The sequence below is a fragment of the Anomalospiza imberbis genome, chromosome 26 (genome assembly GCF_031753505.1).
Source record: "Anomalospiza imberbis isolate Cuckoo-Finch-1a 21T00152 chromosome 26, ASM3175350v1, whole genome shotgun sequence".
Lineage (NCBI taxonomy): Eukaryota > Metazoa > Chordata > Aves > Passeriformes > Viduidae > Anomalospiza > Anomalospiza imberbis.
Genome location: NC_089706.1, coordinates 647,739 through 662,312, shown reverse-complemented (window position 1 = coordinate 662,312; position 14,574 = coordinate 647,739). Strand labels below are relative to the sequence as shown.

At 57.1% G+C, this 14,574-nt stretch overlaps 1 protein-coding gene across 1 annotated transcript; it reads left to right on the top strand.

Moving 5' to 3' along the window:
- The first annotated feature begins 693 nt into the window (after positions 1-693).
- C26H6orf132 (chromosome 26 C6orf132 homolog) lies at positions 694-11,986 on the top strand. The gene is made up of 5 exons (XM_068173414.1): positions 694-984; positions 4,444-4,559; positions 8,334-8,409; positions 8,735-11,585; positions 11,877-11,986. Exons 1-5 carry the CDS (start codon positions 834-836, stop codon positions 11,977-11,979), a joined length of 3,297 nt encoding a protein of 1,098 aa, XP_068029515.1. The 5' UTR covers positions 694-833; the 3' UTR covers positions 11,980-11,986.
- The last annotated feature ends 2,588 nt before the right edge of the window (positions 11,987-14,574 follow it).

Here is a 14,574-nt window from a genome sequence, read left to right as displayed (position 1 = left end):
AAGCATAATTTCAAAGTGATTAAATAAGTTACATTTATCACTGGAAAAAAAAAAATCTATATTGTTTTGGCTCTCAAAACTTGGAAGAAATAGAAAGAAGTGCAAGATCTTAACCTGAAGTTGGAAGCTGTGTTTCAGAGTTAATGTTTTGACAACTGTTTTGGGTTTAAAGTTCTCCGGAATTCCCTGCATTTATTAGTAGCCAATGTTACTCATTAACTCTCAATTTTTACTTGCATGGCACAAAAAATCGTTACCAGTGCTAGAAATTTGCTTTTGTACCTGAAACTAGAAATGGTTTGGGGTCAAGTCCCAATGCCTTCAAGGTTTTACATCCAAAGCACGCCGAGCCTCGGAGCAGCCCGGGCCCACCGCGTGTTTCTGGCCTGGCAGAAGGTGAAGGGACGGAGGAACACGGCAGGGAGAGGCAGAGCAGAGCCCTCGGGGCTTCGGGCTGAGCGAACGGCCGCGGCTGAGTCAGGGAGGTTTGGATATTGGCGATTAGGGAAAGGTTCCTCACCCGCAGGGTGGCTGGGCACTGGAGCAGGCTCTCCAGAGCTCAGGGGGCGCTTGGACAGAGGTGTCAGCCACGGGGGGCTCGGGGTGTCTGCGCGGGGCCAGCAGCCGCCCCGGGCCGGTCCCCGCTGGCCGCCCCGCGGCTCTCAGAGCCAGGGCTCACCGGGGCTGCGCTGATCCCGGAGCGGGGGCACCTGGCGGAGGGCGGGCCCGGGGGTGGGGCCGTCCCCGCCCCTCCGGAGCCGCTCGGCCCCGTCCCCGCCGGTGCCGCGGGATGCCCGGCCCGGAGCGCGGCGGCAGCGCCCGGCTCGGCCAGGATGAAGAAGCACCAGCCGCACTCGGTGCAGGGCACCTTCAGCCGCCTCTTCGGCAAGCGCCACTCCAGCCCCTCCGCCGCCTCCCTGTTCGCCACCAACCCGCCCTGGATCTTCACGCAGGAGGTGACCTCGGACAGCGCGGGTGGCACCGGTCAGTGTCCCCAGAGCCGAGCGGGCTCGGACGGGGCGGTCCCGGGGGGAGAAGGGCGCGGTGGGGTCGGGGGCGCCGCTGCTGCCCGGCGGGGAAGCTCCGGGAGCGCTCGGTGGCACCGGGATGCGGCAGCGCGGTCCCAAAGCGGGCCCCGAGCGGGCGCCGAGGCTCCGCACCTCGGCTGCGCGGCCGCCGCTCCCGGCCAGTTAAACTCGGCTCAAAGAGGCTGATGAGTGGCTGAAAATTGGTTTTATTGCTTCTCGTCGCGCTTTCCCACGCCATGTTTGATCTGCGCCTTCCCAGGTTGGAGTTATTTACTCATAAACCTGTTTCTCGCAGGGCTGTGAGCGAGGAGGGAGCTAGGGTTGCATATTCCTCGGGATTTATTTGTGTTTCTTTGTGGTTTTAATTGCAATACGGTGCCCTGCAGGCTCATGTAGGAGGGAGCCAAATTAATAGTAATGGAGCCAGGTAGATAGAAGATAGCAGTTTGTGGATGAAGTTTGGTGGCTGTAAGAGCCCAACAAACTCTTCCAAGAGTAAAAAAAAAAAAAAATGGAAGTGCTGCCTGCTGAGCTGTGCAGGGTGAAGTATTGTCTGTGAAAGCAACTGCGAGGTGGTTACACCCCAAAGGCCAATCTGCTGAAACCAAGATAAAATGAAAATGTGACAGGGAGTTTCATGCAACTCTGCAACCCAGAAGGAAAATTGCTGATTTCTAACTGTCGTAAATCTGAGGAGGATTCAAGCTTCTCTCTGATGTGGTTTGGATTAGAAAAAAGAAAAGAAGTTGCTGTGTCTGCTTATTAGGAGCCTGATTTCCGTGGCTGCGGTTCTGCAGTAGCAGTACAAAAGCTTTCTGCTCAGGTGTGGGTCAGACTGCAGAGGAAGAGCCGGGAATCCTGAGACCTGAGCCGAAGGAACAGCTGGTGAATCGCTCCTTAGCATCCTCCCGGCTTGGTGAGGGTGCAGTGACAGTGTGACAGTGGGACACCGCGGCTGAGGGGCCGCGATGGCAGCGGGGTGAGGAGGGGGCAGCAGCCCGAGGGGGGCCAGCAGCCCAAGGGCCAGCTGTGCTGTACCTGGGCCGCACACAGCAGTCCTGCCCGCACAGCCCCAGCCCTGGCCCTGTTTCTGGGACGTTTCCTGCGGGGCTCCGTGCCTGGAGGAGTCCCCTGCTCCTGCTGATCCCCACCTTCGTTTCTCATACAAAGTAAACACGAGTTGGGCAATGTGCAATGGGTGTAGGTTTGCATGTCCCTGACTCAGAGATTCCTGAATATAGTGACTGATGCCTCCTCCTCCTCCTGGAAGCTGCGGATACCCCGGCTCAAACCTGCTGCACCTCCTCCAGGTGATGCAACCCCCGGGGAGGAAGAAGTTCCATTACATGCGTGGCAAATTGCTTATTTAATTTCCCATGGCTGAGCAAACACAAATGTCTCCAGGACAGGCTGAATGTCAGAAAGTGGCCGAAGCAAGGCCAGTGCTTTGAGCCAGCTGCTTCCCACAGCTTCCAAGGGTGCATTTCCTGATCCCTCCTTCCAGGAAAGGAGGCTGGCAGAGCTCAGGTCTTGCTGGCGATGGGCTCCCAGCAGGCAAGTCCTGTTTATCTAGCAAAGAAAACACAACTACAAGCACTTCATTTTCCTTTAATTAAAGCGTTCAGGGTAGCGATGCTTAGTAATCTAGGATCAAAGTCCTTGTGATCTTTAATCCAGTTTCTCACTGGGTTTACCTAGTGACTTGTTAAATACGAAACTCATCATTTCAAGTCTCAGAACTACTCTGTCGCTGCTCAGGCTGTCTGAGTCCAAACTCTCCTGTTGCCTTGGCCTTAATTCCAGTTCCTTACTCACAAAATTAATCATCACAGAATCACAGAGTGGTTTGGGTGGAAAGGGACCTTAAAACTCCTCTCATTCCACTCCCTGTCATGGGCAGGGACACCTTCCACTAGGTCAGGCTGCTCCAAGCCCCATCCAGCCTGGCCTTGAACACTTCCAGGCAATTTGCTGGCACCTCTATCCTCCCTGGGACTCCAGCAGCTCCTCCTGAGTGCTTTTGGGCCCCTCCCTGGCAGGGAAGTGGTAAAGTCTCGGTAGGACCAGGCTGGCTGAAGCACAGTTGATTGGTGATTTGAAAGCTGGAGAAAATGTCCTCTGTGTAAAGAATCACTTGTAGTGGGAGAAGCTTGGTGTGAGGGAGGGGAAGCTGTGGCTGCCTAGAAGGGCAGTGATAGCAGGGCAGATACTCCTGGGGGTGTCCCGGGGTAACCTGGGGGTGGTGAGTGGGAGAAGGGAGAGGCTGACGTGCTTCTGGGCTCTGTGGTGTGTTTGAAGGTTGTGTGGAATTCATCTGCCTCCAGTCCCTCAGCAGAGGCTGTGCTGCCTCATGCCCAGCCCCTGGTGTGGTCAGGTTCTCCATTCCAGGTGTTCATGCAAGTGCTTTCCTTCTGTGGGATGCACACAGAGGCATTTGCCCTCCTCCTTTTTCACTAGACTTGGTGTAAAGCTTCCCTTGGAGCTTCCTCCTGATTTCTGCCCATTCTTCTTCTTCTGCCCCCATCCTCACTATCAAAGTCTGTTGTTGGGAGCACTCCTGCAGCTTTCCCTTCAATCACAGCCATTTTGTTGCTTCCCCCTCCTTCCTCAAACCCTCAGATTTTCTTTAATGTCGGTCTCCTTGGCTACGAGTTATTTGTGTATCTCCTTCCAGCCAAGGTGGGGTTTACGTGCTTCAGTATTTCTGCTTGTTAATTCATGCTGCTAATCAGACACAAAGAGCGTAATTAAATTAATTTTATGAGCTTTATTCACTGTCAGAAATAAACCGGCCCAAGAGGTGTGGTTCAAGGTGAAAGCACAAGGCTGGGAACCAGGAATTCCTGATGGCTCCTCCTGCTTGCCACAGCAGGGCCCTGTGACTTCCTGCCCTGCTGTCTCCCCCTGTCCACGGCAGTATCCTGTGGGAAGTCACCTAAAGCAGGCTGGAGTGTGGAAGTGCTGTGAAGCACCTGGAATTCCCTCTGGCTTGGATGCCAGCGCTGTGCCCACAGAGTGCTCGGCGGGGCAGGAAGGGCAGGAGCTGTCCCTCCTCCTGCTCAGCTCTGCTGCTGCCTCCTCCTCAATTCCAGCTGCTCAGAGCAGCCAGGATTGCCTCCTGTTCCTCCTGAGCTGCCTCAGTTCATCCTGCGGATCTCAGGGAAGGCTCTCTGTGCTCTGCAGGTGTGTGACAGGGCTGGGAGTGCCTGTCCTGCGTACAAGGGGACCTTTCTCTCCTGTCTTCCACTCACCTCCAAGCCACCCAGGTTTTCCTCAGGGTCTGATGGGCTTTGCCCACTCCTGGGAGCTGCTGCAGCAGATTCTGCACAGCTCTCTTTGAACTCCCAGGGTGTCCGTGCTGTTTTCAGCAGTGCCCAGGCTCAGTGCTGCTGCTGACAGTCTGCTCTCCCCGCAGGTGACGTGATCGAGGTCTATTACGGTGACAATCGCTTCGGGACAGTGACAGACTCTGGCACAGCCACGCTCAAGCCCCGTCCGAGGGTCCGGCCGCTGCTGACGTTCCTGCCCCTGGTGAGTGCCCGGGTCACTGCTGGGCTGGGACTGGTGCCCAGAACCAGCTGCTGCTCTCAGCCCCCACCCGAGGGAGAGCAGAAGTGGAAAGCAGAACCACTCTGTAACGAGGCTGGCTACGAGGGATTAGGAGGTGATCTGAGTTCAGGCTGGTCTGGGGCACGGCCGAGGCACTGGGGAGAGGCGTGAGCACTGTCAGACTTGCATTTTCAATTAAAAAGTAATTGCTGAGCACGGAGATGTTAGATGAGGCTTGCACTGCAGTTTATCTCCCTGGCGCTGGCAGGATCTGTCCCAGGATCAGGCGTGTTGCTGGAGCCAGCAGTGCTGAACGAGTCCTGCTGCAGCAGAGGACTGAGGTGATGCTGTGCCTGTGCAGGGGAGGATTCTTTTCAATCTCTGCATGAAAAACCATTCCCTGCAGAGCTACCAGTGCTGCAGCAGCAGCAGGGCCAAAACAGCCAGAGCAGAGGGCCTGGGGGCGGCTGTAGCTCCAGAAGCCACGCTTGCTTGTGGCTGGCTTTAGGAACCCCGGGCAGCACTTCCCAGAGCTCTTATCCCCCAAAGAGCACAGAGGGGCACAGCACTCACAGAATCCCGGGTCTGGGTTGGAGGGGACCTTAAAGCTCATCTCGTTCCACCCCTTGCACTAGAGCAGGGTGCTCAGGGAGGCTCTGGAGGTGTCAGAAGCTAAATTGATATCCGCAGGTCAGTGAAGACAGTAAAATCCTAAATTCTTAGGTCTGGACAAGGAGGAGATCTCTGCTAATGGAGTGTGAGCGGTAGAGGGGTTTACAGCAGGAATGCCCCCGGGACAAATCCTCAGGGCTGTCACCCAAGCCCTGGTGCTGCTGCTGCCCACAGAGGCACAGCTGGCCCTGGGGCTCTTCTTCCCTTCTGAGGGTCCCTCACAAACCTGGGCTTCTCCTCCACAGTAACAGCTTTAACTGAAGGAATTAGTAGGAAAAGGCAGCGTTTTGAAGGATCAGTGTGTGTTGGATGTTTGCAGGGTTTTGGTGAGGTTTGATCATGATTTGGTCTGGCACGGACTCTTCTGCTGCCACGTACATACCTGCACCAGGTACACACCTGCACGGGGCTGTTCTGCAGCTCCTGCCTTAACCCTTTCCCCCCACCCACTGAGCAGCTCCCGGTGAGTCAGGAGGATGCACACGCCCTGCCCCGCAGCTCCTGGGCCTCTGCACCTGGCAGCTCTTCCCCCACGGGGCAGCTTCCTCCCCCCAGCCCTGGGCTGTCCCACAGGGACTGCGGGACAGGGGTCCCCCCACTCCCCCTGCCCACCTGGCTGCCCCAGCACTGCAGGCATCCCGGGGAATGAATTCCTTCAGCAAACCACCACACTGCCCTAGCTCAAAAACAAGGGGTTTGGGGGCAGCTCTTCATATTCAGAGACATTCCTGGCCTCTCTGAGACCCCAGGGTGCTCAGCAGTTGTATTTTGGGGTGGCTTTTGTAACGAGCAGCCTCAAACCTTGGTCATTGAATGTGTGGGCTCCTGAGAGCCCAGGGAGCTGGGGACCATGGGGACAGGCAGGCTTCCTTCCCTGGATGTCTGACTCTGTTCCAGGGATGAAAAGTGATTCCTGGTGGTTACAGTGAAAGCTTCCCCCCTCGGGATCCTCAGCAGGCACAAATCTGATTCAGGTACCACAAACTGGAAATGCAGGTTCCTGGCACAGCACCCAGAGCCTGCCCTGAATCAGCTGGAGCTTTTCTGGGCTGGCCACACCCCAAGCAAACACCGGGAACAATCTTCCCAACCATCTCTGCAGACTGGCAGCGTGCTGGGGATGCTTTCCATTTTAGAAGCCAGCTCATGACGCAGGGATGGGTGGTTTTTAAGAGATGCTGAGCATTAGCAACTGCCACAGAAGGTTTTGGTGATGAACAGGCTTGCCCAGTTTCAAATGACACGTCCAAAATTACTGCTCCTTTATGAAGTGCAGGCTGTGTCCTCCAGGTTTGCACTGCTCTCTTCTGACTGCCAGTCCCTTTGCACTCCTCCAAAGAGGTGATGCATATGCTGCAGAGCTCAAACATCTCTGTTTCCCTGCAAACCAGCAGCTACCCTCGAGCAGCTACCCTGGGGGTGCTCTCAAACCTGCAGCAATGGATTTCCATGGCAAATGGGAACTGCCAGGCTTTGTTCTTTGTGATTTTGGTAGCTCATTGCTCTGGACAATTTAACTATCAGCTCTTGAAGTGCCTCTCTTGGCCTTTGTCTTCCCTCTGGCTCTCAGATGAAGTTCAGGATCTGCTCTCGTGCCTTTACAGCCCTTGGCTTCTCCATCAGCACGGAGTTTTCTGCTCCTTTGTGCAGTCCCAGGGATACGAATTCCCTCACTCCTGGGTCACCTGTAACTGGCTCATTCCCTTGTGGTTATAGGGGATCTTTGGTCATCTGCAGGGTGATGCACGTAGCAAGTGACATATGTGCATTTTCCTATTATTTTGGCCAAAGCTGGGGCATTCCAGAGCTCTTCCACTGGAGCCCAGGTGCTGCTGCTGAATCAGCTCTGCCCCAGCAGCTCCCGAGCTCCCCAGCCAGGGCAGTGTAACTGCTGCGCTGTCTGAGCCTGGATGGGGCTGATGGACAAATCCAACTGACCTTTGATCCAGGAGACTTTGGAATCCCGTAGCAATCTGATGTAAAAATGGTGATAACGGCAGAGAAAGGCAAAGGGCAGGGGCTCAATCATTATCCAGGCTTTTGTGTGCAGGAAATGGCTGGGGAGAGGCGCAGGCTGGTGGCAGGATAACATTTCCTTTGTCAAGAGCTGTTAGCAGCGCAAACAGCTGCCTGGGGTGAGTAGGAATGCAGCAGGGTGGATGTAGAGCCTGGCAATGGCACAGTGTGTCCCTGAGCACTGGTGTCCTGTCCCTCGCTGGATGCTCCCTCGGAGCTTTGTATCTCTCTGACACCCTCCCGGCCGGGCTGCTCACCCCGGCTGTGCCCGGCTCAGCAGCAGCTGTGCCCTGCACACCGGTGCCCAGGGGTGACCCGAGCCACCCCAGCCCCTCGGAGCTACCCGGGCTGTGACTCAGGGACAGGAGAGGCTTCTGCTGCTGGCAGAGCCCCATCAGCGCTCCAGGTGAGTCAGCCTGCCCGAATGTCTCACTGGGTGGCTGCAATCACCCGCAGTGCCCTCGCTTCGGGCGTCCTCCCAGATGTGTAGGCTGCCAAATTGCTGGTCCTGTACCAGCTGAAGGCACTGCCGAGTTCTCAGCATGAACGTGGAGGGAATAATTGCGAGCGAAACACAAACCACACAAGGAGCAGTTTTCCCCAGAGTGCTCAGGTAGGTATGCTGGTGCCAGTTTCCCCGAAGGCTGGAGGTCTGTCTGTGTGTACGTGACTGTGGCAGTGCTTGCTGCAGAGAAGTACCCACCAGAGTAGCCACCGATCCCGGGGGAGCTGCTCGGGACGCTGGCACACCGACGACAGTGAGGAGCTGGCTGCTGGGGGGTGTGAAATACCTGAATTCCTCACCAGCCCCAGAGGGGTGTGAAATAGCTCAATTCCTCTCCAGCCCTCGCCTGACCACTGGGAATTGTGTCCATGGCCTGTGCAGCCTTGATCACTTCACTCATCCCCTCAAACCCTGTCAGCAGCAGCTTCCACAGGGACCTCCATATCACCAACACTGCCCTGGATCCCATCAGGGCTTGTGTGGACAAATTACCAGCTGCTTGTCAGCCCTTTGCTCTGATCCTGGCTGTAAGACTGACAGCTCTGTTTTCTCAACTCCTGCAGAACGCCCAAGAATCCCATGGGGTGGCTGTGCCAACGCCGTCGGTGCCAGAAGACTTTGTGGAAAAGGCAGCTCTTGGTAAGGGATGTTCTCTGTGCAGTCCTGGCCAGCACAGAGTGCTCACCGAGCCCTCGGGGCAGGAAGTGTGTGTGTACCCAGCTCTGGAGCAGACAGTCTGCTCATATATTTTCATGCTAAAATAGAGTCTGCTATTAATTATTTTTTGAAGTCATTGAAAATTAATTAATTCCTAAGGGGTGAGGCAGAGTGGCTGTTACAGTCTGGAAGTTTTAGACAAGCCTGGCAAGGGGCTGGCTCGCTGGGCAGGCCACCGGCACAGGCCAGGCTGGCTCAGCACTGATGGAGAGGTGCTCACAGGGCTGTGCTCTCGCTGCTCTTGCAGGCTCTGGCTCCCAGCTCAATGGCAATTATCGGATGTACAGCTCGGTGGGGGACCTGCGCCCGCAGGCCCTCGATGGGGATGACCTGGATGAAGACATCCCCCCACCGCCATCGGTACCCCCACCACCCCCTCCAGCGCCCGTGTCACCCCCTCCAGCACCTGTGTCACCCGCTCCAGCCTCGCCGGTCCCTCCACCCCCCGAAATGCTGCCGCCGCCGCCACCACTGCCACCCGAGATGGTGCCACCACCTCCTGCCATGGCAGCCCCACCGCCTCCCGCCTCTGCCCTGTCGTCCCCCAGCACTCCGGCTCCTCCAGACTTCATCCCGCCGGCCCCGCCGGGCGCCCGGGACCCCGCGCCCTTCGGCCCCAGCTTGTCCAAGTGGAAATCCGAGACGGTGCTGAACACGAGGCAGGCGGAGGCCGAGGGGCCGCTCTGCCCTGCCGAGGCCGGGGCGCCCACGGCCCCCAGCCCCAAGGAGAGCCTGCAGCCCAAGCCCGAGCCGCACCTCACCTTCCCCAGGTCGTTCAAGGTGCCGCCACCGGCCCCGGCGCGCTCCTCGTCCATCCCAGTGCAGGAGGGCCAGCGTGGCCAGCGGGAGCCCATCCCCAGGCAGCCTCATGCCCGGCCAGCCCTGCCACCCTGCTTCACCATCAGACCCGCAGGCAAGACGCGGCTGGGAGAAGCCGAGCAGAGGAGCTCTGGGCTCAGACAGGGCATTGGGAAGCCGGCTGTGCCCCCTCCACTGAGCCCCAAGCCGGGGCTCAGCCAAGGGGCGAATCCTGCTGGATGCCGGTCCCCTCTGCTGGGCTCCGACGGGGAGAAGATTCCCCAGCTGAAAACAGCTGGGAGAGACTCCCCTCCAAAATCTGAACCTCTCACTGCCAACGACCTGGATCTCCCTCCTCCGGACTACCCGACCTGTGAGGATGACTGGAAGGATGCCAACAACCTGAACAAGCTGCGGGACGAGCTCTCGGCCCTGCTGCGCTCCCCGCGCCGGGAGGAGAGGCCGCTGGAGAAGCCGGCTGCTCCACAGCCCATGGACAGCGGTCCCAGCCGTGCTGGCAGCCGTGAGCCGGGGCTCAGCGAGCCCCAGCTCGCCAGGAAGGACACGGGATTATCCAAGGGAGAGGAGAGTGAGAAGAAAGAGGTGCCCAGCAGCCCCCCCAGCAGCAGTGGGGGCTCTCCCAGCACTGCAGTCACCGCCCCGGAGAGCAGCCCTGACACACAGCCCCGCAGTGTGATGACGATCAGGAACGAGCTGGAGGCTGTGCTGTCCCTGAAGAAAGAGGGGAAACCTGCCCCAGGGCTCAGCAGTCAGAAGCAGGGTGTGGAGAATGGCATCAGCACCCCACAGGTGAGGAAGAGCCCCCCTGATCTGAAGAAGAGCCCTCCTGACATGAGGGAATCAGTGGTGCTAAAACCAGTCCCCAGCCTGCTCCCAGCCCCGGCGGCTGCTGTGGAGAAGGATGAGACAAATCACGAGGAGCATCCTGCTCCTGCTGCTGCCAAGGTCACAGAGGACATCAGCCCTGTTCCTGGGTCCCTCAACAGCAGTGTGAGTCCCCCAGACCCACCCCAGGGACCGGCAGAGGAGCCCCCAGCTCCCAGCCCCTCCTCAGCCCCTGTGTCCCCTGCACAGAGCCCGGCACCACAGCCCAGCTCGGCCGTCTTCCAGTACAAAGTGCACCAGGCTGGGGCCAGCTCGGCCGAGCCGCCCTGTACCCCGGGCTCAGCTGAGCCCCCCTGCCCCGGGAGCTCGGGCAGGAGCCCTCCGGACACCTCGGGAGCGGGGCAGGAGGAGGTGCTGATCCACCCGGTGACGGGGGAGCGCGTGGAGCGGGGCTCGCCCATGGCCCTGCTGCTGGCGGCCCGGCAGCGTGCCCAGCGGGGCCGCCAGGGCGGGGACGGGGCGGCCGCGCTCAGGGCGAAGCCACCGCTAAGACTCAGCAGTGCCTCGTCGGACACCACCTCCAGCAGCTTCTTCCGCCACGAGTCCAAGCCCTACTCCTTCACCGTGGTTCCTCGGCCGTCTGCGGCCAGTCCAGCGGGGAGCAAACCCCCATCCTTCTCCAGCTCCTCGGAGCAGGGCCGGGATGCGCGGGCGGCCGGCGAGGCACAGCCCCCCGGGCCCCGGCGAGCCGCTGCCTCCAGCCTGCTCCGCGGCCTGCTGGACTCGGGGCAACCGAGCCAGCCCGGCCCGGCCCGCCACGGAGCCACCAGGGAGGAGGAGAACGGGGACACGGCGCTGGACTTCGGCATTATCCCCCCACCCCCCGAATTCAGCAACGAGGTGGACGAGGGTCCCGTCCCGAGTCGGGAGGAGAACCGCAAGTGCCCCAGCGTCCCTGACAGCAGCCGGGGCTCGGGAGAGCCGCGCTATTTCAGGTGGGCTGGCTACAGCCGCAGCTACGGGGGCAACCAGGAGCCAGCAGCTCCCTCGGAGAAGAGCTGGAGGAACGGCGACTTCACACCCCAGAACCCGGGTTACAGCAGCTCCACGAGTTTCCCCAGCCACGGCCCCAACCCACGGCCGCTGATCAAGAAGCGCCTGTACATGTCGGAGCCCGACAGCTCCTACCCCCGGTCGGCCGCAGCCCCCCGGGCCTCGGGCACGCTGTCCTCCACCCTCTCCTCCTACGGCCCCGGGGGGTTCAGCTCCACGCCCGGGGAGGGGTCTCGCCGCCTGGGCCCTCCCCACAGGAACGGCCCCTCGAGCGCCCAGGGCAGGCGGGCGTCCACGGACGCTGCTGGGAAACCCACGGCGTACGGCGGCACCGGGGCAGAGGCCAAGTACAAGGGGCACAACGGGGACTTCTCGCCCGCCAGCGTGCTGACAGCCAGCAGGTACGTGCCCCCCCGAGCCCACCCCTCCCTGCCCTCGGCGTCCCTTGGAACCGGGATTTCCAGGGAAGGCGCTGCCCCTTGGCTCGTGCTCGCTCCTGGCTCCTGCTCAAGGGCAGTGACCGTTCATGGCTCCTCCCTGGTGCCAGCTGTGACCCCGGTGCCCACGTCCCTGCCCTCCCCGCCTCCCTGAGGGGAGACACGAAGCGATGAAATCCATCCCTGCGGTGCTGACTGAGCGCCAAGGTTTGCCTGGGCTGGCTTTGGGTGACTGCCCCTCTGTTCTTCCTCCAGGCCTGCCCACGGCACCTCGCACTACGGGGGACCCTCCAACACCTTCACGGTCAGGCCGGGCGCCCGGCAGCCCATCTCCTACGCCTACCAGAGCCACCGGTAGGCCGGGCCTCGCGGTGCCCCGCCGGCGTCCGGCTGGGAAGGGGCGAGAAGGCGCCTGGCCTGGTCCTTTCCTTCTCTACGGGCACCAGGGACGGTCCCAGCCCAGCCTGAAAGCGCACTTGCTCGAAACTGCTGATGGAGAAGGTGGGGAATGAGCCTGAGACTGGACTTCTTTCAAAAGACTGCCATGGAGAGTAGTTACTGCGGAGGGCAGGCCGCTGCCTTGTTACGTGAGCAAACGTGGTTTCCATTTTTCCCATTTTCCCTCCTGGATTATTTTCAGAACTGCAGCCTGATAGGCTGTCTAGGAAAGCCAAAGAGCATCCTCAACTCTCCTTAAAGAGCATCACCTCTGGAAAGATTGATTTCAGTTTGTTTTTAATTGGTTTAACTCCAGCATGTTTGGGAGCAGGGAGAAACCAAGTGAGAGATGTGCACAATGGAAGCAAAGCAGTGTGTAGATAAATGTCAGGGATTAAAATAAGAATGTGAGGCCAGTGGGATAGGAGGAGAGTTTAGGATGCCTAGAATCCTGACCCTTTCTGTCCTTCAAGAGTTTGGAGCAAATCAATTCTGCCTTAAACCCAGCTCTGAGCAGTCAGTGCCTGTCCTGCCAAGCCGGGCTCTGAGCCTTCTCCAGGAGCAGCTTCGGGAGCAGGGGCCTTGCTTTGCTGTGCCTTTTGTCGCTGTAAATGTTTCTGTTGGTAATTATTCCTCGAGGAAGGAGGCTGTGAGGCCTGGCTGGAAGGCTGTAAATCACTTTGGAGATGTAGGACACGGAGCAATCCTTTTCCTTGGGCTGCTGGGTGCCAGTGACTCGCCCAGGTGCTCTCCCCGAGGGCTCTCTTGCCACTTCACACCCGTGTGACCCCCAAAGTGTCCTTATTAACTGTTGCACTGAGACTTGGCTTCCATGTGCCTGATTTGGGGACCGAGAAGCTCAATTTCAGTGTGACTGTATTTATCCTGTGGTGTGTGGGGTGTCTGCAGGCACACCCCGAAGGGAGCTGGCTCCTGCTCTTTCCCGCAGAGCTTTTCCAGGTGCTGCGCGTGCAGACCTGGCCCTGCTTCCCGCTGGAGCCTGTGCAGGGGTGGGAGCTGAGAGCAGCCTTCAAGAGGGTTTCAGCCTCCAGAGCGAGCAGTGGGCTCTCAGGACAGCTGACCTGAGTTGTGAATAGCCAACTTCCTGAAACTAGAAACAGAGACTCTGCCTCCTGGGTAAACCTGCTGAAAATCACTGTAAGATAACTGTAAAAACTTGTAGAGAATTTTTTCTTATCACTGATAAACTAAAAGCACTTTGAGACACAAGTCTGTTTTTATGGAAAGCACTTTCTATTTTCAATGCTATAAATACCACTGGTTCCACTCCAGCTTACTCTGCCTGGCACACACCTGGATGTGGCCTGCAAGCAGATCTTGCTCTACAATTCAGCTCAAAATCAGGGATAAATTTTCCTTCACATTGGAATTCTCAAAAGTTATCTTGATATTCGAGTCATGTCATTGACAGTCTATGTTTTGTCTTATTTCCAGCTTTACCTAATAATTTAACAGCCCTTTCAGATATTGCAGCAGCTTTAAAGTATTCTGAACTTCCCTTTGCTGTGAATAAAATGAAAATGCAAATACAATAATCAGTCTAATAGCTAATTCAAAGGGCATTTTTATGCCAGCAAGTCTCAGTGACTTAGAAGATTTCCATTGCTCACCCCAGCCAGTATTGAAATAATAGGCTTTTAATATCTGGGTGTTGGTTTTAAAAAAATATTTATGGAGAAAAGTGACTATGGAGTAACTATAAGGACATTTAAGTGTGCCAAGTGTCATGTGGAATACCAGCTGCCCCAAAACATGGAATTTTCTCCATGCAAGGAGCATCTTCAGCATTCTTACTCATCTGTAGGAGTAAATCCATGCTCCTCCTCGAGGAGCTTCAGGGTCATGTTTTGGTATTGGATGAAGTTTCACCAGTTTAACTTGAAAGCAAACAGAGAAGTCTCTTTGATAATGTTGCAACTTTGTTTTTTTTTCTTCCTGATATTTTTTTTTTTAATAATAAGCTATATTTGCAAATGAGCTCTCAGAAACAATTTTAAGGCTGGGTGGGCAATTTCAGCTTTTGATACTGACTTTGCCCAGAAGTGGGAGGGTAGGGGGGTATGTGTGCAATGTTCCACCTCAAGAATTCTTCCAAATTGCAATCTCCCCAACACAGGTTTTTTTTTTTTTTTCTTTTTAGAGAAAGATGTGACACTCCAATGTTGGTACCTGCTTTAAATGTCACATTTGCTACTTCACCCAGACACACAATTCACCTGTAGGTGAAATATGGTCTTAAGACACTTAGAGTGCCTCATTTCTAGCAGACATAGCTGTTTTAATTTAGTATTAGAAGTGTGATAATATAACTGAGCTTTATAAAATAGCCACTCTTCATTCAAGAACACCATTCAGGGACTGCACAGGGGACTGAGCTGCCACTAAATCAGGTTGGACTCTCCTCCCAGTTGTAGGACTGGTTAGCATGCAGGTTTTCAGCAGTGGGGCTCTTCTATTCTTCAAACACTTTGGACTATCCCTGCTTCTTTTGAAT

Bases quoted from the DNA above. Each gene is read 5' to 3' on its own strand.
- C26H6orf132 (XM_068173414.1), top strand. From the start codon at position 834: ATGAAGAAGCACCAGCCGCACTCGGTGCAGGGCACCTTCAGCCGCCTC. The intron at 985-4,443 runs GTCAGTGTCCCC...CTCTCCCCGCAG, and splicing joins GGACAGCGCGGGTGGCACCG to GTGACGTGATCGAGGTCTAT. The intron at 11,586-11,876 runs GTACGTGCCCCC...TTCTTCCTCCAG, and splicing joins AGCGTGCTGACAGCCAGCAG to GCCTGCCCACGGCACCTCGC.